The sequence below is a fragment of the Engraulis encrasicolus genome, chromosome 6 (assembly GCF_034702125.1).
Source record: "Engraulis encrasicolus isolate BLACKSEA-1 chromosome 6, IST_EnEncr_1.0, whole genome shotgun sequence".
Classification (NCBI taxonomy): Eukaryota; Metazoa; Chordata; class Actinopteri; order Clupeiformes; family Engraulidae; genus Engraulis; species Engraulis encrasicolus.
Window position 1 is genome coordinate 1,364,118 of NC_085862.1, and position 22,500 is coordinate 1,386,617.

At 46.6% G+C, this 22,500-nt stretch overlaps 1 protein-coding gene across 2 annotated transcripts in view; it reads right to left on the reverse strand.

Moving 5' to 3' along the window:
* The window catches only part of prrc2c (proline-rich coiled-coil 2C), a 93,807-nt gene that overhangs the window by 24,315 nt on the left and 46,992 nt on the right, over positions 1 to 22,500 (reverse strand). For both annotated transcript variants that reach the window (XM_063200421.1, XM_063200420.1), the window contains 8 exons: positions 20,187 to 22,270; positions 14,465 to 14,658; positions 11,583 to 11,740; positions 9,609 to 9,763; positions 6,574 to 7,132; positions 6,148 to 6,233; positions 4,222 to 4,416; positions 2,248 to 2,499 (listed from right to left, as the gene is read on the reverse strand). In XM_063200421.1, coding sequence (XP_063056491.1) covers positions 2,248 to 2,499; positions 4,222 to 4,416; positions 6,148 to 6,233; positions 6,574 to 7,132; positions 9,609 to 9,763; positions 11,583 to 11,740; positions 14,465 to 14,658; positions 20,187 to 22,270 — 3,683 coding nt within the window. The remainder of the gene's footprint in view (positions 1 to 2,247; positions 2,500 to 4,221; positions 4,417 to 6,147; positions 6,234 to 6,573; positions 7,133 to 9,608; positions 9,764 to 11,582; positions 11,741 to 14,464; positions 14,659 to 20,186; positions 22,271 to 22,500) is intronic.

Sequence of the window (22,500 nt, forward strand, 5' to 3'; positions counted from 1 at the left end):
ATGAAATTTTTTGAGGGAAAATTATACTATTTTTTGCAGAATTAATTACATAATTTATGAACTAAAAATATGCTTATGAAACAGTACTCGTCCTCCACTTAATATGAGCTATTTGAATGAAACTGTATCATTTGTTATGACAATTCTTAGATTCTTTTATGGAAATAATACCGAAATTGTAACCAGTTCTTTGTAATACTTCCAGAAGGAATGTAGATGCTTTATTGATAGGCTTTCCATCTTAAATTGTGTTTGATTTATCGGCAAAAATGGGTAAAGAATATCTGAAAAATTGGTCATTGGTTTCCATGAGGGCACTCGTGTTCTGGCAGGCACTCGCTTTTTGGCACGACATCCCCTCCTTCTCACAGTTGCACTAGTTTTGAAAACGTTGAGGAGCACTGTGAACCGTGTGTGCATTTAATAATAGGGCATATCAATGTCCGAGTGATCCGATTCCGAGACAAGTGCAGTTTGACACATTTTCCGAGCTCGCGCTATTGTACAGCTTGCGCGTCCTAAAACCACAGGACTGGTGCCGGGTGCCTTTCGCATGCAATTAGCCTAGCCACAGAAGACGCTCCTTTTGCTACGAATGCAGGTTTTTTTTGTAGTCACGCCACATGTCAACCGGCAAGCTTAGAAAAAAGTGCCTCTCACCGTTACGGAGATATGTCACGTCTTCTCCCACCTACTTTGTCCTCTTTCGAATAGTGTCAACTCCCAATGTCAGCGCTTAGCGCCCAATGTCTCCTGATTTGTTTGTATGGTAACAAGTAACGAACCCAGCACTACTGCTGACACTGCTAACAGGTTGGCAACTACGCTTTGGAGAAACAAGGATGCGATGCTACACGTGCATTTGTTGTTGTTTCATACGCTTGTCACAGAGATTAATAAAAGCCGTCAAAACCCCGCGACAAATAAAAATAGTAGGCTGGTAGTAGTAGTAGAGTGCTATATTGTCATTTTAAAAATACAGTGAGTATGACATGTGTCAGGTTTGGCAGAAGGGCGATGTGGCATTGATCTGGCTGTAGCCTACATAATACAGACAAAATGCCGTTACGCTGTATTGAAAATAAGCGTAACGGTCCAAAATAAGCGTCACGGTCCAAAATTATAGCGTAACGGGCCGTCACGCACTTTTGCGCTAGCTAGAACCCTGAGCAATATAGTGTAAATGATTCCTTAGAGCTTCTGTAGTACACAATAGTATAGTAGTATTATCGTATATAGTAATATATAATACTATAATAGTAATAATTAAAGCTAGGGCTGGGTTCAAAAGATCGAATCGCGATCCAATATCGAGTCAAGTTTGAGAAAAGTGTGTTATCGATTCACAACTTTGTGGATCGATCTTTTGCCGACGATTATAGGCGCTATTTTCTCAAGCACATCCTGTAACTCTCTTCCACATCAATGTAGGCTACCGTGGTATTTCATGTTTGTGTGAGCTGAGAAGGCTGATAAATTAAGGTTTTTATAGCTGGTTTTAGAATTCTAGGCATAAAGGGGTTGAAGTAACAACCCAGCCATAAAGAAGATCGATATCGAATTGAATCGGATCGTAGATCGAATTGGATCGTGTCCTTCTGGATCGGAATCGAATCGATCCAGGAAATTTGGATCGATTCCCAGTCCTAATATTAAAGCGTTTCCACTTCACCTTGGAGCTGCTGCTGTAGTCTGCGGATGGCACATTATAATAATAATAATAATAATAATAATAATAACTAATACTGATTATAAGTTTCCAATTCACCTTGGAGCTGCTTGTGTACTCTGCGAAGGGTACATAATAATAATAATAATAATAATAATAATAATAATAATAATAATAATAACAACTAATGCTGAGTATAATAATAATAATAATAAATAATAATAAATAATAATAATAATAATAATAATAATAATAATAATAATAATAATGATAACTAGAAGCACTCAGAGAGCGCAGACCTCCGGTAAGGACGCTGCTTGATAGAACATTTGACTAAGTTTCGCACAGATCCTTTGATTAGTTTCTGAATTATGCTGCTGACAGACAGACACAAAACAACATGACCGAAAACATTTCCTCCTTGGCGGAGGTAATAATAATAATAATAATAATAAGTAATACTGATTAAAGCGTTTCCAGTTCACCTTGGAGCTGCTGGCGTACTCTGCGGAGGGTACATTATGATAATAATAATAATAATAATAATAATAATACTGATTAAAGCGTTTCCAGTTCACCTTGGAGCTGCTGGTGTAGTCTGCGGAGGGTACGGTGATCATGCCCTCGATCTCTCCGCCCAGCTCGGGCACCTTGGCGTCTTTATTGGGCGAGCTGGAGTCTCGGTCGCCGGGGGCAACCCCCACGCCCTTATCCAGCCCCTCGCCGTCAGACTGGCGGCCATCTTTGGCCTTGCGGTTCTTTAGTGAGCGCTCCTTCCCGATCGGACCCGGCTTATACTCCTTAGGCTCCGGGGGAGAGAGGTCCTGAAGCTGAGGAAGAGGAGGAGGAGGAGGAGGAGAGGAGGAGGAGGAGGAAGAGGAGGAGGAGGAGGAAGAGGAGGGAAGAGAAGAGGAGGAGGAGGAGGAAGAAGTAGAGAAGGAGAAGAGGAGGAGGAAGAAGAAGAGAAGGAGAAGAGGAGGAGGAAGAGAAGAGGAGGAAGAGAAGAGGAGGAAGAGAAGAGGAGGAAGAGAAGGAGAAGAGGAGGAAGAGGAGAGAAGAGAGGAGGAGGAGGAGGAAGAGAAGAGAAGAGGGGAGGAAGATGAAGAGGAAGATGAAGAGGAGGAGAAGGAGAAGAGAGGAGATGAGGAGGAGGAGGAGGAAGAGTAGGAGGAGAAGAGGAGGAGAGAAAAGAGGAGGAGGAGGAGGAGGATGAGGAAGAGGAGGAGGAGGTGGAAGAGGAGGAGGAGGAAGAGAAAGAGGAGGAGAAGAGGAGGAAGAGGAGAGGAAGAGGAGAGGAGGAGGGAAGAGAAGAGAGGAGGAGGAGGAGGAAGAAGAGGAGGAGGAGGAAGAAGAGGAGGAGGAGGAGGAGGAAGATGAGGAATAGGAGGAGAAGGAGGAGGAGATGAGGAAGAGAAGAGGAGGAGGAGAAGAGTAGGAGGAGAAGGAGAAGAGGAGGAAGAGGAGAGAAGAGAGGAGGAGGAGGAGGAGGAAGAGAAGAGAAGAGAAGAGAGGAGAGGAGGAGAAGAGAAAGAGGAGGAGAGAAGAGAGGAGGAGGAGAGAAGAGAGGAGGAGGAGGAAGACGAAGAGGAGGAGAGTTGAGTAATATCCTCACCTGTAACTTCTGGGTCTAGCCCATTATATTATATTTCGGAGATTACAAAATCCTCAAGACAGAGGTTTTCCTCCTTTACTAACAAAACAAAGAGATGAGGTTGGAAATCAGGCACGAATAGAATACCTGAACATAGTGTACTGCTACTACTAGTGTTGTGCATGAGGGGGGCAATCAGAATCAACCACTGAACCAAGACAGCGGCAGACAAGTGACAGACACACAAATGTAACCCAGTGGTGGGGAACCTATGTACCGAGGGCCGTTTATTTCAATGTTATGCAGCTTCACATGAAATACAACAAACTTTGTAAAGGGATTTTGGAAATTACATTTGCAATACAATTAAGTTATATTCAGGGGACCAAGTGAAGGTGGGGTCTTGTTGTAAAGGTGTCTGCCTTCAATATAGGCCTAACGTGCAGGGGGAAATCCTGGCTTGTGTTCATAGTGCATCCCTCGGAGGACTTTGACGGCCCTTGGAGGAATTTGAAGTGGCCCCTCGAATGAAAAAGGTTCCCCACCCCTGGCGTTTTAGGTACCACATAATCCAATTAGTACCACTGTGATTGTGGTGTCCAACAGCCCAATGTGTTATATATAGGGCTGGGTAAAATAATCGATTTAATCGATAATCGATCGATTTCATTTAAAATTCACAATCGATTCACAGGGCACAAAAATCGATTTTTTTTTTTGCTCTTTTTCTTTTTTTATTTAGGTCTATGGAAAATACCCAGTAGGTATTAGTCAATTAGGCCTAGGCCTACTTATTACAAATTAGCAATCTGTTAACAATGTCAAGCCACAGCCCTTTGACATTTGTATATAAAAATAATCGTGATAAATCGATTCAAAGCCCTAAGAATCGAAATCGAATCGATACAGGAACATGGCTGTAATACCCAGCCCTGGTTACATAATGTTCTGGATCTCTCACCTTCTGCGGTTTGATGGGTCCTGCACGGGGTTGTTTCTGCCGCTGTTCTTTGGGTTCTGGTAGCTTGTTGTCCGAGTTCTTCTCCAGCAGCACCGGTACCACGTCGCTGTCACCGCTGCCCGCGGAGGACGGGGCGCCAAACTGGATGGTCTCGATGCCCAGCTCAACACCCGCGTCCGCACCCGACTTCACCCCCTGACCCGGACAGAGAACACACAAGACAGACCATCAGAATCAGAACAATTTTAAAAAGGGACACTGTGTGAGATTTTTAGTTGTTTATTTCCAGAATTCGTGCTGCTCATTCACTAATGTTACCTTTTTCATGAATACTTACCACCACCATCAAATTCTAAGCATTCATTATGACTGGAAATATTGCACTTTTCGTACACGAAAAATTCTTGGTCTACCATATTGAACATCTCTGGTATGATCTCTCTTGGTCAACCATATCGAACATATTTGGTATGATTTTATTGGTCTACCATGTGGTTTCTCTTGGCCTAACATGTCGAACATCTCTGTGGTTTGTCTTGGTCTACCATATTGAACATATCTGGTATGATTTTATTGGTCTACCATATTGAACATCTCTGATGTGGTTTAGCTTGGTCTATCATATTGATCTGGTATGATTTCTCTTGGTCTACCATATTGAACATCTCTGGTATGATCTCTCTTGGTCTACCATATTGAACATCTCTGGTACGGGTTCTCTTGGTCTACCATATTGAACATCTCTGGTATGATTTCTCTTGGTCTACCATATTGAACATATCTGGTATGATTTCTCTTGGTCTACCATATTGAACATATTTGGTATGATCTCTCTTGGTCTACCATATTGAACATCTCTGGTATGATTTTATTGGTCTACCATACTGAACATCTCTGGTATGATTTTATTGGTCTACCATATTGAACATCTCTGGTATGATGTCTCTTGGTCTACCATATTGAACATCTCTGGTATGATTTTATTGGTCTACCATATTGAACATCTCTGGTATGATGTCTCTTGGTCTACCATATTGAACATCTCTGGTATGATGTCTCTTGGTCTACCATATTGAACATCTCTGGTACGGGTTCTCTTGGTCTACCATATTGAACATCTCTGGTATGATGTCTCTTGGTCTACCATATTGAACATCTCTGGTATGATCTCTCTTGGTCTACCATATTGAACATATTTGGTATGATCTCTCTTGCAAGAAACGCAATTTCAAATTCTTTGTATGACCAGTGCATGTAAAGAAATTGACAATAAACTTGACTTGACTTGACTTGACTTGACTTGAGTCTTGACTTGACTTGTCTCTTGGTCTACCATATTGAACATCTCTGGTATGATCTCTCTTGGTCTACCATATTGAACATATTTGGTATGATCTCTCTTGGTCTACCATATTGAACATCTCTGGTATGATTTTATTGGTCTACCATATTGAACATCTCTGGTATGATGTCTCTTGGTCTACCATATTGAACATCTCTGGTATGGCTTCTCTTGGTCTACCATATTGAACATCTCTGGTATGATTTTATTGGTCTACCATATTGAACATCTCTGGTGTGATCTCTCTTGGTCTACCATATTGAACATCTCTGGTATAATTTAATTGGTCTACCATACTGAACATCTCTGGTATGATTTTATTGGTCTACCATATTGAACATCTCTGACGTGGCTTCTCTTGGTCTACCTACCATATTGAACATCTCTGGTGTGATCTCTCTTGGTCTACCATATTGAACATATCTGGTATGATTTTATTGGTCTACCATATTGAACATCTCTGGTATGATTTCTCTTGGTCTACCATATTGAACATCTCTGATATGGCTTCTCTTGGTCTACCATATCGAACATATTTGGTCCCCTGTTGAGAAACATATTGAACATCTCTGGTAGTGTCTCACCTCGGGCGAGACGGTCCCGGTGAAGGTGGTGAGCGGTTTGTTCCAGGCGCTGACTGAGGGCGGCTGCGGAGGGCTGATGGGGCCAACTGGAAACAGGGAAAAAAAAAAAAAGAAATCGTTAAAATAGAGAAAAAAGGTGTCCCATGTAAAGAGAAACAAAGAAGAGTGTCCCATCAGTCTTCTCATTCAAGGGAATATAGTATCTCACTGGCATCAACAATATTACAGTGGCTAACTGACCTGCTCCATTTTCATAATCCTTAAAGTAATAAGACAGAAACGTGAATTAAGTTAAAGTGAGATGGTCAGTGTGCAAGAGTAAAAAAATAATGATCAGCAGCCAATCGCTCATCACCAAACACACCTGTCAGATGAGGTGTACAGGGAAAAAAAAAGAAAAATGACGATATATTTTCCGCTACTTACGTTTCTTGACGTCTGTGAGCACGGCGGCGCCCGGTGCCTTGTTCTCCCACAGCTCGGTTCCCAGGGTGCCGTGCGACTGCGTCTTGGCGGCCGGCACAAAGTCCACCGGGGCCGTAGCAGCAGCAGCGGCTGGGGGCAGGGGCAGCGTGCCCTCGAGGGGCTGTGGGGAGCTGGAGGGCTGGGCAGGGGGCGGCAGGCCACGCTGGGACACCGCGAGGGCCGGCTGGGGCTGTGGAACCTGAGGAGCCGGGGCAGGCTGTGGAGCCGGGGCCTGGGGCTGGGGCTGGGGCGAAGCCTGGGGCTGGGGTTGGGGCTGAGCCTGCTGTGGAGGTGGTGGCTGGGGTGTAGGGGCAGCTGGCTGCTGCTGGGCCTGTTGGGCCTGTTGGACCACCTGCTGCTGCTGCTGCTGCTGCTGCTGGGCTGCCTGTTGTTGTTGTTGTTGTTGTTGTTGAGGCTGCTGAGAGGGTGTCTGCTGCTGCTGCTTCTTGGCGAAGCGCGGGGGGAGCTTCGAGCCTCCTCCTCCTCGCCCCTTCTCACCAGAACCCTTCTTACCGAAGTGCTGTGGAGAGGGAGACACAGGCAGAGGTCACACGTTAGTCAGTATTGACTCTGCCCTGATGAAGGCCACTCCTTGGCCGAAACATGTTAGCGTTTTTAACTTTTCTACAATGATTTAGCCATTTAATAAAGCCATTTTATTTTTTTCGGGGGAGAGTGCCTTGGATACTTTGTTTCTTTTGCTTCCAGTTTTTGACCAAAGAGCACCTTCGGACTACCAACCAAAAGCACCGTAGCCCTCCAAACTTTTCCTAGAGGTCATGTTAGGTCAGGATTCTTCACTAGTCAGGGTTAGGGCCTATACTTTACTGGTCTCCAGAGGTCACGCCAGGGTTAGGGCCTTCTTTACTAGTGTACACTACAGAGGTCACGTCAGGGTTAGGGCCTTCTTTACTAGTCTCCAGAGGTCACGTCAGGGTTAGGGCCTTCTTTACTAGTCTCCAGAGGTCAGGTCAGGGTTAGGGCCTACTTTACTAGTGTACACTACAGAGGTCAGGTCAGGGTTAGGGCCTATACTTTACTAGTCTCCAGAGGTCACGCCAGGGTTAGGGCCTTCTTTACTAGTCTCCAGAGGTCACGTCAGGGTTAGGGCCTACTTTACTAGTGTAGAGAGGTCAGGTCAGGGTTAGGGCCTTCTTTACTAGTGTAGAGAGGTCAGGTCAGGGTTAGGGCCTAACATTACTAATGTAGTTTATGTAATTTAATCAGGATTCTTCACTAGTCAGGGTTAGGGCCTTCTTTACTAGTCTCCAGAGGTCAGGTCAGGGTTAGGGCCTACTTTACTAGTCTCCAGAGGTCACGTCAGGGTTAGGGCCTTCTTTACTAGTCTACAGAGGTCAGGTCAGGGTTAGGGCCTTCTTTACTGGTCTCCAGAGGTCACGCCAGGGTTAGGGCCTATACTTTACTAATGTAGGTCACGCCAGGGTTAGGGCCTACTTTACTAGTCTCCAGAGGTCACGTCAGGTCAAAATTCTTCTCTTTTAAGTAAACTTGTTATTAATGCTTTTATGATTTTATGATAATGATTAATGCTGTTGTAGCCAGAGGCAGTGCTGTACTGTGTAGTGTGATGTAGTAGCCAGAGTCAGTACTGTTTAGTGTGATGTTGTAGTAGGGCTGCACGATTATGGAAAAAATCAAAATCACGATTATTTTGGTCAAAATCATAATCACGATTATTAATCAAGATTATTGATTTTTGCAGATATTTTTGAAAATTATAACAAGATGAAATATAACCAAGAATGAATTACACACGGGATGAGCAAAATAAAATGAATTGTAATAATTATGTAAAGGCAATAGCATGAAACTTAAGTGGACAGATTTTTGGCCAGAAACACCAGCCTGTCAGTATGTTCTGGCTTCAAGGACGCTCTCAAAAGTAGGTCACTATTGCCACGATTAAATCACGATTAAAATCATAAATTCGATTTCACTATTTTATCACGATTTTGATTATTTTTCGATTAATTGTGCAGCCCTATGTTGTAGACAGAGTCAGTGCTGTGTGGGGCAGTGCTGTGCTGTGTAGTGTGATGTTGTAGACAGAGTCAGTGCTGTGTAGTGTGATGTTGTAGACAGAGTCAGTGCTGTGTAGTGTAGTGTTGTAGACAGAGTCAGTGTACTGTGTAGTGCAGGGGTGATGGTGAAAAAAAATCCTGAGCCTGAACTTTTCCCCCTGCTCTAATGACGACGACAAGATACTGCATAGTGACGTAACGTAGGCCTATTTTGACACATTATTCAAACATTTAATAGCCTGTGTATGATGACCATTATTCAAGCCTGATAGTAGAAGAAAACCCTGAACCTGTAACACTTTCTGAGATAAGAATACATAATGGCTAATTATTATCAATGTTTTTCTTTTTGCAAACTCTGTCAAGCCTGAAATCAGGCATGGAGCCTGGATACTATCAGCCCTGGTAGTGTGATGTTGTAGCCAGAGTCAGTACTGTGTAGTGTGATGTAGTAGCCAGAGTCAGTACTGTGTAGGTCAGTGCTGTGTAGTGTGACGTGGTAGACAGAGTCAGTGCTGTGTAGTGTGATGTTGTAGACAGAGTCAGTGCTGTGTAGTGTGATGTTGTAGACAGAGTCAGTGCTGTGTAGTGTGATGTTGTAGACAGAGTCAGTGCTGTGTAGGTCAGTACTGTGTAGTGTGATGTTGTAGCCGGAGTCAGTGCTGTGTAGTGTGATGTTGTAGACAGAGTCAGTGCTGTGTAGGTCAGTGCTGTGTAGTGTGATGTTGTAGACAGAGTCAGTGCTGTGTAGTGTGATGTTGTAGACAGAGTCAGTGCTGTGTAGGTCAGTGCTGTGTAGTGTGATGTTGTAGACAGAGTCAGTGCTGTGTAGTGTGATGTTGTAGACAGAGTCAGTGCTGTGTAGTGTGATGTTGTAGACAGAGTCAGTGCTGTGTAGGTCAGTGCTGTGTAGTGTGATGTTGTAGCCAGAGTCACTGTGCTGTAGCACTGTACCTGTACTGTCTGCTCCTCCTTCTTCCTCCGCTCCTCGTCCTGGAGTCGCTTCTGCTGCTTGCGTGAGACGACCTCCGTGAAGCCGTCGTCATTGGCACTGCACTGGGGGTCCTCTAGAACGGTCACCTCAGGGTGGTCATCAATTATCACCACACCTGCACAACACACACACACACACACACAGTTAGCATTATCAAGTCAATAATCCCTATCAGTGATGCGCGGGCTGACCCGAAAGCAGCGGGCGCTTGCAATTAACTGCGGTCGACCGCAGGCACGGGTTATGAAATATTATTTTTAATGAAATTCGGGTCGGGTGCGGTCGGTCAGACCTTTGAAATGATGCCGAATTTTAAAGTAGGCTATAGGCTAGCCAATAGGCTATAGTTTACTTTAGCAGACAGGGACATTTTTTGCGAAATAGATCAAAGTTTATATGGCTGAATAACTACGATGGTGCCACGCGCTCTGCAGGAGACTTAATGGCTCCTGCGTCGGCCGAATATCTTCTGCGCGCAACTGGTGCAGCAGGTGCAACCATTGAGTGCATTTTGAAGAACACAGAGGGTGCTCTCTAAACAGTGCAGTGATGGATATAGCCTACATATTTTCTTATACAATTGTAATGGTTTTGAACGCATGTGTTGCTTACAGAGTTTGTTTTCATTTCCTGTGTCGTACCATGACTACGAGGCAATCCACTTGACGGCTGGCTCCGTCTGCTCACCAACCTACAGATTAATTTCCTCCATGTATCCAAACGACGATGTTACCGAAATAAACAGGTGACAGTCGGCAGTCGTCATTGCATGGCCTCAACATGTCCTGTTGAAATGCACAGCTGTCTTGTTCTTGACGCAAATTCCTTTTTTAAGACCTTTATTGACGTGATTGTGCTTTGCCAATGACGCTAGGGTGTTCATAAAGACGCACGGCTACTATTTTCAAAGGCGGGTCGGGAAGCGGGCCGGGTCAATATTTTTCATGAATATTTCTTGCGGGCAGGGCAAGCGGGCGGACTAGGGAAAAAAGCGGTCGGGTGTGTCTTGTTTTTTCGTCGACCCGCGCATCACTGATCCCTATTGACCTTAATATTCCGCCCACTTCAGCGTTTTTCGTGCTGCCACAGCGTTTCCAGTCTGCCATTTCCAGCTAGGCCTTTTTACATTACATTACAATACAATACATTAGGGCCTTTTTACCCATCTCCCTTCTGAATGATTCAGCAACTGCTAGTGAACTAGTGATGCCGTGGTCCTTATTGAGCTTTTTCTCCCTATAAACTATGAATCAAGTGAAAAGGGAGTTTTTCCCTCACCCTTGTTGCCACCAGGGGCTACATCTGAGTGCCCAAATTCAGTATGACTATCTATCACTTATGCTGGACCCAGCCACTGTGGACCTTATGCCTCTAAGAATCCTGGGCCCAACCTATGCGGACCTTATGACTCTACAATCTCTATCCATGTCTTCTTCTTATTCTCTCTTGTTTCTGTCTCTCCTCTCTACCTCTACTTTTAAATCCATCTTTAACATTGATGTTTTTTTTTCCCATTTGTTAAGCACTTTGAGTTGCATGCCTTGTATGATACAGTGCTATACAAATACAATTATTATTGTAACCGTGGATAATGCATATTATTTTGCTTCTTCTTTATTCCCGCCCGAAAGTCATGCACCGTAAACCAAAGGTGCGCACTAACGTCCGCCCGGAATGATGGGATACTCCAGGGTTCTTGAAGGATTAAGTAAGTAACATTCTAGACTTTTTAAAACCCAGCCCGCGGGAACTCCGGGCTACTCACTGGCGTAGTTATTGAAGTGGAACCGGGAGAGGGCGTAATGTAATATAATGTAATTTAATGTGATATAATGTAATATAATGTAATAGAATGTAATGCTACTCACTGGCGTAGTTGAGTAATGTAATGTAATGTAATTTACGGTAATGTAATGTAATGTAATGCTACTCACTGGCGTAGTTGTTGAGGTCGAACTGCGACAGGGCGTTCTCCTTCTCTTTGGGTTTCTTGGCGGCGTGTTTGGCTTCCTCTTTGCGGCGTGACGTCGCCTCCTTCCCGGCCTTCTGTCCCGCGCCGCCCGGAACTCCCTCAGGGTTCTGAGACGCAGCACTGTGAATAGGGGAGAGAGAGGAGGAGGAGGAGACAGTCAGTACACGCACAGGGTTGCAGGTTCGAACCCCACTCCTGTCCTCCCTTCACCTCCATCCATGGCTGAAGACGAGGTGCCCTTGAGCAAGGCACCTTACTACACATTGCTTCAGGGCCTGTAACCAATACCCTGTACCAAGGCACCTTACCCCACTCTGCTTCAGGGCCTGTAACCAATACCCTGTACCAAGGCACCTAACCCCACACTGCTCCAGGGACTGTAATCAATACCCTGTACCAAGGCACCTTACCCCACATTGCTTCAGGACCTGTAACCAATACCCTGTATCTAAACATCTGTAAATCTCTTTGGATAAAAGCCTCAGCTAAGTGTAAAAAAAAGAGTTCTGTTGCGAAGCTATTCTGGAGGAATGGAAGGGTGGGGTGGGTGGTGGTGGTGGTGGGGGGGTAACAGTTCTGTAAATCTCTTTGGATAAAAGCCTCAGCTAAGTGTAACAAAAAAGAGTTCTGTTGCGAAGCTATTCTGGAGGAATGGAAAGGGGGGGTGGTGGTGGTGGTGGTGGGGGTGGTGGTGGTGGTGGGGTAACAGGGCTATAAATCTCTTTGGATAAAAGCCTCAGCTAAGTGTAACAAAAAAGAGTTCTGTTGCGAAGCTATTCTGGAGGAATGGAGGGGGGGGGGGGTGGTGGTGGTGGTGGTGGTGGGGTAACAGGGCTATAAATATAAATACTGGTGTATCTAACCGGTTGCCAATTTTAGCGCTCCTGAGGAAAGGGAGGGAATAAATAGATCACATGATGCGAGCAATTAGAGAGGAAGCTCCAGAGAGGTTCAGATGACAGAGGCGGCAGAGATATGATACTGCGCACTCACGCGCACACACACACACACACACACCAGAGGCGGCAGAGATGGGATACTGCGCACTCACGCGCACACACACACACACACACACCAGAGGCGGCAGAGATGGGATACTGCGCACGCACACGCACACACACCAGAGGCGGCAGAGATGGGATACTGCGCACTCACGCGCACACACACACACACACACCAGAGGCGGCAGAGATGGGATACTGCGCACACACACACACACACACCAGAGGCGGCAGAGATGGGATACTGCGCACGCACACGCACACACACCAGAGGCGGCAGAGATGGGATACTGCGCACGCACGCACGCACGCACGCACGCACACACACACACACACACACACACACACACACACACACACACACACACACACACACACACACACACACACACACACACACACACACACACAAACACACACACACACACACACACACACACACACACACACAGACACAAACAAACACACAAACACACCAGAGGTGGCAGCGATACGACACTAGCATGGCGCGGCACAGCCCCCAACGGGGGCGTTGAGAAGGATACAACCGAGAGGATGTGGGCCTTATTCACCATTGGGGGGCATTAGTCCATTTTATTTTTCAATACTGAGGGGGGCATTGGCAGGCTTATGATTAGGTCAAGGAGGCGTTTGTTTAAAAAAAAAAGCTTGAGAACCACTGCGATACCGGCACGACACGGCGCAATGGAGGCCTGTCTGGGATCCAGGACACTTTCATGTTTGTTTGAAAACACGTCTGGCTCTTTGTCTTTATTTTAAAATGAACAGAAATGTATCTGATCTTTCTCTGCTTTCTAAAAAAAATAAATCATTTTTAATATTTATTTATAGCAGCATTTATTGTATTTTGTGCGGTTTTGTTGTCAGCATTTTGCTGGATGGATACAATGTGCTATAAATAAGCTGAACTTCATCCTCTTGGGAACACAACAGTTCTGCAGCCGCCTCCACTCAGACTTCAAATGAGCTGAGAAGTCAACTACGCCGAGATGTCAACTACGCCGAGACGTTTACAGTTGTGAGACGCTCAAGACAACTCTATCAAGTGAAGGCTCTTTAACTTTGCAGCATAACTGCTACAATGACGGCCACCTTTTTTTTTTTTTAAATGTAATATGCACAAGGCAACTCAAAAAGATGTCCTCTAAAGGAATCTCAACAAGCCTGGGAACTAGTGTTACGACGGCATCTTAATGAAGAGATTTCATACCACGCTCTTTCAAAACTCCCACTCCAGTCAGCACTTCTGTTGCCCAAACAGCTTTCATACCCAACCACATACACACCCACTCTGGCACCCACCTACATACACACCCACTCTGGTGGCACCCACCTACATACACACCCACTCTGGCACCCACCTACATACACACCCTACCCACCACTCCCCTCCACCTATCACAATAACAATATATATCGTCATATCCCCCTGTGTGTGTGTGTGTGTGTGTGTGTGTGTCAAGCATTATGCACTTAATCTCTGCTGCACTTGAAGTGGGATGGGGGGGCTGTGGGGGTCAAGCACTGGTGTTACTTTTATCTCTTATTGCACTTCACTTGAAAACCTGCTGCTACTAAGTATTGTACCCCAAACACAATTTCGTTACCTTTTTGACAATGACAATAAATTATTGAATCTTGAATCTCTACCCAGCCCTCCCCTCCTCCCCACTCACCCTTTGCGTCCGGCCTTGGCCCCCTCCCCTCCCCTCCCCTCCCCTCCCCTCCCCTCCCCTCCTCTGCGCTGTGCTCCCCCTTGGCTCCTCCCCCGTATCCCCAGCCCTCCCCTCCCCTCCCCTCCCCTCCCCTCCCCTCCTCTCACCCTTTGCGTCCGGCCTTGGCCCCTGCGCCTCCTCTGCGCTCCCCCTTGGCTCCTCCCCCGTAGCCCCGGCCCGTCTTGGCGCCGCTGTTCCCGCGCCGGTTCTGGCGGTCCACGGGCCTCTGGCTGGAGAAGCTCCGCTTGGCGTTGGGGCCCGCCTCTCGCTTCGGCGTGACTCCTCCCCCCTCATGGTAGCGCTGGACGATACGGACAATAACATACGTCATGATATGGATTACTTTATATCACCAGAACGATATACAAACACTTGTACATCACGATATGGATTACTTTACATCACAAGAACGATATACATCACGATATGGATTACTTTATATCACGATATGGATTACTTTATATCACCAGAACGATAGGCATCATGATTTAATACAATTACGAATGGTTGTAGTTATCCTCTGTATTTCCAAGTTGTAACGCATGAGAAATTCCCATAACGTTCAACTGTGTCTCTTTAAAATGAATCTTTTTATTCTTCCGTTTTCAGTTATTTAAGCTTAGAGCGTGCATAGTGACCGCACAAAATGCTACTAAATTATATATTAGCTGTAATAACATATACAGTATATCGTCGTGTTGCCCAGCCCTTATATATACAGTATATCGTCGTGTTGCCCAGCCCTTATATATACAGTATATCGTCGTGTTGCCCAGCCCTTATATATACAGTATATCGTCGTGTTGCCCAGCCCTTATATATACAGTATATCGTCGTGTTGCCCAGCCCTTATATATACAGTATATCGTCGTGTTGCCCAGCCCTTATATATACAGTATATCGTCGTGTTGCCCAGCCCTTATATATACAGTATATCGTCGTGTTGCCCAGCCCTTATATATACAGTATATCGTCGTGTTGCCCAGCCCTTATATATACAGTATATCGTCGTGTTGCCCAGCCCTTATATATACAGTATATCGTCGTGTTGCCCAGCCCTTATATATACAGTATATCGTCGTGTTGCCCAGCCCTTATATATACAGTATATCGTCATATTGCCCAGCCCTAATTTATACAGTATAGCGTCGTGTTTCCCAGCCCTTATATATACAGTATATCGTCATATTGCCCAGCCCTTATATATACAGTATATCGTCGTGTTGCCCAGCCCTTATATATACAGTATATCGTCGTGTTGCCCAGCCCTTATATATACAGTATATCGTCGTGTTGCCCAGCCCTTATATATACAGTATATCGTCGTGTTGCCCAGCCCTTATATATACAGTATATCGTCGTGTTGCCCAGCCCTTATATATACAGTATATCGTCGTGTTGCCCAGCCCTTATATATACAGTATATCGTCGTGTTGCCCAGCCCTTATATATACAGTATATCGTCGTGTTGCCCAGCCCTTATATATACAGTATATCGTCGTGTTGCCCAGCCCTTATATATATACAGTATATCGTCGTGTTGCCCAGCCCTTATATATACAGTATATCGTCGTGTTGCCCAGCCCTTATATATACAGTATATCGTCGTGTTGCCCAGCCCTTATATATACAGTATATCGTCGTGTTGCCCAGCCCTTATATATACAGTATATCGTCGTGTTGCCCAGCCCTTATATATACAGTATATCGTCGTGTTGCCCAGCCCTTATATATACAGTATATCGTCGTGTTGCCCAGCCCTTATATATACAGTATATCGTCGTGTTGCCCAGCCCTTATATATACAGTATATCGTCGTGTTGCCCAGCCCTTATATATACAGTATATCGTCGTGTTGCCCAGCCCTTATATATACAGTATATCGTCGTGTTGCCCAGCCCTTATATATACAGTATATCGTCGTGTTGCCCAGCCCTTATATATACAGTATATCGTCGTGTTGCCCAGCCCTTATATATACAGTATATCGTCGTGTTGCCCAGCCCTTATATATACAGTATATCGTCGTGTTGCCCAGCCCTTATATATACAGTATATCGTCGTGTTGCCCAGCCCTTATATATACAGTATATCGTCGTGTTGCCCAGCCCTTATATATACAGTATATCGTCGTGTTGCCCAGCCCTTATATATACAGTATATCGTCGTGTTGCCCAGCCCTTATATATACAGTATATCGTCGTGTTGCCCAGCCCTTATATATACAGTATATCGTCGTGTTGCCCAGCCCTTATATATACAGTATATCGTCGTGTTGCCCAGCCCTTATATATACAGTATATCGTCGTGTTGCCCAGCCCTTATATATACAGTATATCGTCGTGTTGCCCAGCCCTTATATATACAGTATATCGTCGTGTTGCCCAGCCCTTATATATACAGTATATCGTCGTGTTGCCCAGCCCTTATATATACAGTATATCGTCGTGTTGCCCAGCCCTTATATATACAGTATATCGTCGTGTTGCCCAGCCCTTATATATACAGTATATCGTCGTGTTGCCCAGCCCTTATATATACAGTATATCGTCGTGTTGCCCAGCCCTTATATATACAGTATATCGTCGTGTTGCCCAGCCCTTATATATACAGTATATCGTCGTGTTGCCCAGCCCTTATATATACAGTATATCGTCGTGTTGCCCAGCCCTTATATATACAGTATATCGTCGTGTTGCCCAGCCCTTATATATACAGTATATCGTCGTGTTGCCCAGCCCTTATATATACAGTATATCGTCGTGTTGCCCAGCCCTTATATATACAGTATATCGTCGTGTTGCCCAGCCCTTATATATACAGTATATCGTCGTGTTGCCCAGCCCTTATATATACAGTATATCGTCGTGTTGCCCAGCCCTTATATACAGTATATCGTCGTGTTGCCCAGCCCTTATATATACAGTATATCGTCGTGTTGCCCAGCCCTTATATATACAGTATATCGTCGTGTTGCCCAGCCCTTATATATACAGTATATCGTCGTGTTGCCCAGCCCTTATATATACAGTATATCGTCGTGTTGCCCAGCCCTTATATATACAGTATATCGTCGTGTTGCCCAGCCCTTATATATACAGTATATCGTCGTGTTGCCCAGCCCTTATATATACAGTATATCGTCGTGTTGCCCGGCCCTTATATATACAGTATATCGTCGTGTTGCCCGGCCCTAATATATACAGTATATCGTCGTGTTGCCCAGCCCTTATATATACAGTATATCGTCGTGTTGCCCAGCCCTTATATATACAGTATATCGTCGTGTTGCCCAGCCCTTATATATACAGTATATCGTCGTGTTGCCCAGCCCTTATATATACAGTATATCGTCGTGTTGCCCAGCCCTTATATACAGTCCCAGGAAAAAGTTTGTACACCCTTTGAAATTTTTTACCTTTCTGTCAAAATTGGTCATAAAACATGGTCTGATCTTCCCGGAAATCACAAGAAGGAACAACCAGAGTCTGCTTTAACTAATTCAACCCAAACATTTACAAATTTTCATATTTTCATTGGCCATAAGATGTAAACATTCACAGGACAGCAAGGCATAAGTAAGTACACCCTTGCATTCAATAGGTTTTAACCCTAAGTTAGTCGCAATAACCTCAACCAGATGTTTCCTGTAGTTGCAGATCAGATTAACAAAACAATCTGGATGTATCTGGTCTCCCTCTTCTTTAGAGAACTGCCTCTCGTCAGCAAGGTTTGTGGGATGTCTGGAGTGCATAGCTTTCTTGACTTCATACCATATAATCTCAAATGTTTTTTGTCAGAGCTTTGACTGGGCTGTTCCAGAATGAGTATTTCATTATTATGAAGCCATTCCAAAGTCGATTTGTTTCTAAAATATGGGTTGTTGTCCCATTTCAGCACCCATCCTCTTGTGTGCTTCAACTGTGTGACAGACTACCTCACTTTTTTCTGTAAAATATCTCGATAAACTTCTGAGTTCATTGTTCCACTGATAATAGCAAACTGAAAAGGGCCTGAGGCAGCAAGGTAGCCGCATATAATGATGCTCCCGCCACCATACTCAAAGGTGGAGATGATGTTTTGGTGAAGGTGTGGTTCTCCAGTTCTCCTCCAAACATGACATTGTGTGTTCCCCTGAACAATTCAACTTTGGTTTCAACGTTGGTCTACAGAATATTTTGCAGTAATTCTATGAAGCATATAAATGCTTTTTCGCAAACCTCAAAGGTGCAGCAATGATTTTTTGGACAGAAACCCCATTAAGTTTAGATTGGCAGAATGAATCCCATTTTTAGCTATTCTTGGTTACATCTCCTCTTCTGAATATGGTGGCGGGAGCATCATTATGTGCGGCTATCTTGCTGCCTCAGGCCCTTGACAGTTTGCTATTATCAATGGAACAATGAACTCAAGTTTATTGTGATATTTTACAGAAAAAACGTGAGGAAGTCTGTCACACAGTTGAAGCACACAAGAGTATGGGTCCTGAAATGTGACAACAACCCATACTTTAGAAGCAAATCAACTTTAGAATGGCTTCATAATAATGAAATACACATTCTGAAATAGCCCAGTCAAAGCCCTGACAAAAAACAATTGAGATTATATGGCATGAAGTCAAGAAAGCTATGCACTCCAGACATCCCACAAACCTTGCTGACGAGAGGCAGTTCTCTAAAGAAGAGGGAGACAAGATACAAACAGATTGTTTTGTTAATCTGATCTGCAACTACAGGACAAGTCTGGTTGATGATATTGCAACTAACTGAGGGTTAAAACCTACTTAATGCAAGGGTGTACTTACTTATGCCCTGCTCTCCTGTGAATGGTATGGCCTTATGACCAATAAAAATATGATAACATGTAAATGTTTGGGTCGAATTAATTAAAGCAGACTCTGATTGTTCCTTCTTGAGATTTCCGGGAAGATCAGACCATGTTTTATGATCAATTTTGACAGAAATGTAAGAAATTTCAAAGGGTGTACAAACTTTTTCCTGGGACTGTATACAGTATATCGTCGTAGAGCTGCACGATTATGGAAAAAATCATAATCACGATTATTTAGGTCAAAATCGTAATCACGATTACTAATCACAATTATTGATTTTTTGCAGATTTTTTTGATTAAATAAAACCAAGAATTAATTATATACGGGATGAGCAAAATAAAATGAATTGTAATAATTATGTTAAGGCAATAGCATGAAACTTATGCTACAGTAAGTTACAGCTTTACTGTATGTTCTGGCTTCAAGGACGCTCTCAAAGGTAGGTCACTATTGCCACGATTAAATCACGATTGATATCATGACTTCGATTTCACGATTTTATCATGATTTTCGATTACTTTCGATTAATTGCGCAGCCCTATATCGTCGTGTTGCCCATCCCTAATGTACCTATATAGTATATACAGTGGTGTTGCCCATCCCTAATAGGCTATACAGTGGTGTTGCCCATCCCTAATGTACCTATATAGTATATACAGTGGTGTTGCCCATCCCTAATGTACCTATATAGTATATACAGTGGTGTTGCCCATCCCTAATAGGCTATACAGTGGTGTTGCCCATCCCTAATAGGCTATACAGTGGTGTTGCCCATCCCTAATAGGCTATATACAGTGGTGTTGCCCATCCCTAATAGGCTATATACAGTGGTGTTGCCCATCCCTAATAGGCTATACAGTATATCGTGGTGTTGCCCATCCCTAATAGGCTATATACAGTGGTGTTGCCCATCCCTAATGATAGGCTATATACAGTGGTGTTGCCCATCCCTAATAGGCTATACAGTATACGGTGGTGTTGCCCATCCCTAATGTACCTCAGTGGGGCTCCGGCTGTGGGGTCCCGAGGCGGAACCCTGGCCAGAGGACGCAGAGTTCGTGTTGCCGGGCAGGTTGCCACCGGCGACGGGGACGTTGCTGTTGTTGCTGCTAGCGCTGGTTGCCGTGGTGGCAGCTGCTGCGATGGCTGCTGCCGCGGCCGCCGCCTCCATGGCTCCTCGGCGCTCTTCACGCTCGCGACGCTCGTTAAAGTCGCTGCTCTCCGACGCCGTCTCCCACTCCTCGTTGGCCTGGTCCGAAGAGTTCTGATTGGACAGGTCCGGAGACTTGGTGCCGGCCACGGCCACGACGACTACGCCGACGCCGCCGGTGCCAGCCAGCGTGCCGCTGTGAGAGGACGACATCTCTGAGGGGCCGAGCGTGTCGGAGGCGGCCGACATGTCGGGGGGCGTGGCCGTGGCGGTGGAGGAGGTAGCGGGCGTTGCGGAGCTCTGGGAGGGCAGCGAGGGCGGCAGGCCAGCGGCGACAGCAGCAGCAGCAGAGGAGGCAGTGGAGCCCCCTTCTGGCGGGAGGTTGACTGGCGTGCCGGGTGCTTTGGAGAGCGTTGGGGACGTGGTGGCCACAGGGCCGGCGTGAGCTCCAGAGGGACCCAGAGATGTACCGGTAGTGGCCTCCCCAGCCATGACGGCCGCCTCGCGCTCCTTCAGCCGCCGGAAGCGGGGGGGCTTGTCCTGGCGGGGGGGCCGGGCTGGCCGCGGCCTCCTGGGCCTCTCCCGGCTGTTCGGAACTCCTCCCTCGCGGGGCTCGCCAAACTTCTTCCCCTCGTACTTTGGGAGTCGCCGCTCCGACTGCGGGCCGTTGTCTCTGTCTCGGTCTCTATCTCGGTCTCGGTCTCGGTCTGCTCCGCCGCGCGAGCCGTCGGCGTCTTCGGGTCGGAATGTCTCCATGGGCTTGGAGGGCCACTGTGAGGAGCCTGAGTCTCGGACGCCGGGCCTGCGCAGAGGAGCCGACCTGGGCGCTCCCCGCTCGCGTCCCGTGCCCCCTCTCCGGCTGTACAGGCCTCCGCGTCCGCGTCGCGTCGGCTCGCCCTTGGGCAGGAAGCCCGGCTTGGGCCTGCCCTCCTCGTCTCGGCTCCCGACGCCTCCTTTGTCCTGGAGGTGCGCCGGAGGGCCTCCGAACGGACCGGCACCGGCAGTGGAACCTTTGGGGCCCGAGCGCACGTCTCCTGGGAGGTCCCTGCGCAGCGGGCGGCTGGGCTTGGCGTTGGGCTCGCGGTCCGAGGCGCCCGTGTCGCTGGCCGACTCGTGGCCGCCCTCGCTCTCCGAGTCGGTGTCCGAGCCCCGGCGGCGCCGGCGTTTGGGCAGCACCTCGAAGTCGGAGCTCTCGCTGCGCGTCTCGCTCTCCTCCCGGCTGGCTCGAAGGTTGGCCGCGGCGCTGAGCGGGAGGTCTGAGCGCGAGCGCGGCTCTCGGTACGGCGGGTAGTCCCCTTTGCTCCTCCCGCCCCGGCTGCTGCGTCCGCGCCCCCCGTACGCCCCCCTGAAGCTGCGGCCGCGAGAGTAGTACTCCCCGCCCCCCGCTCCCCGGCCGCGGCCGCGCATGCTGGGGTCCATAGGCCACTCACGGTCACGGTCACGATCTAGCTCCCTGTCTCTGTCCCTGTCTCGGTCTCTGTCTCGATCTCGGTCCCTGTCGCGCTCCCGATCTCTCTCGCGTTCCCGTTCCTCGCGCCTCAGAGCGCGTGGCGGCAGGTTGGACTCCTTGCGTGTGGGCAGTCTGGGTTCGGGATGCCTGTCTGTGCCGGCCGGCTTGCTGTCGGCCATGTTGTTGTTGTCCGGGATGCTTGCGGCTGCGTTGGTGGTGCCGCCGGGCTGCTGCGCGTCTCTGTCTCTGTCTCTGTCTCTGGTTTTGGCTGCAGCGGCTGCAGTAGTAGGTGCTGCTGCTCCCTCGTCGTGTTGGTCTGCGGCGTCGCGCTGCTGATGCTGATGCTGATGCTGATGTTGCTGTCTGCCCTCCGCTGACGACTTCTGGCCTTCCAGCACCGCCGCAGCTGCAGACGACGGGGGCTTGTTACCGCCACCGCCTCCTCCACCGCCTCCTCCTCCGCCATCTTTCCTGGATCCTCCTAGAAGACAACAATACAAGTAAGTGTCAAGTCTAGGGATGCACCGATACCACTTTTTTGAAAACCGATACGAGTACCGATACCGATACCTTTTACCACCAAAATACAATGAAAATAAATGCATGGCCTTGTTTTTTTCCACCTGTGATATTTTTATTGTCAATTTCCATGTAGATGTAAATGTTAGTAAATGTATGAGGTGGCACTTTTTTCCATGCTGCTTTCAAGTC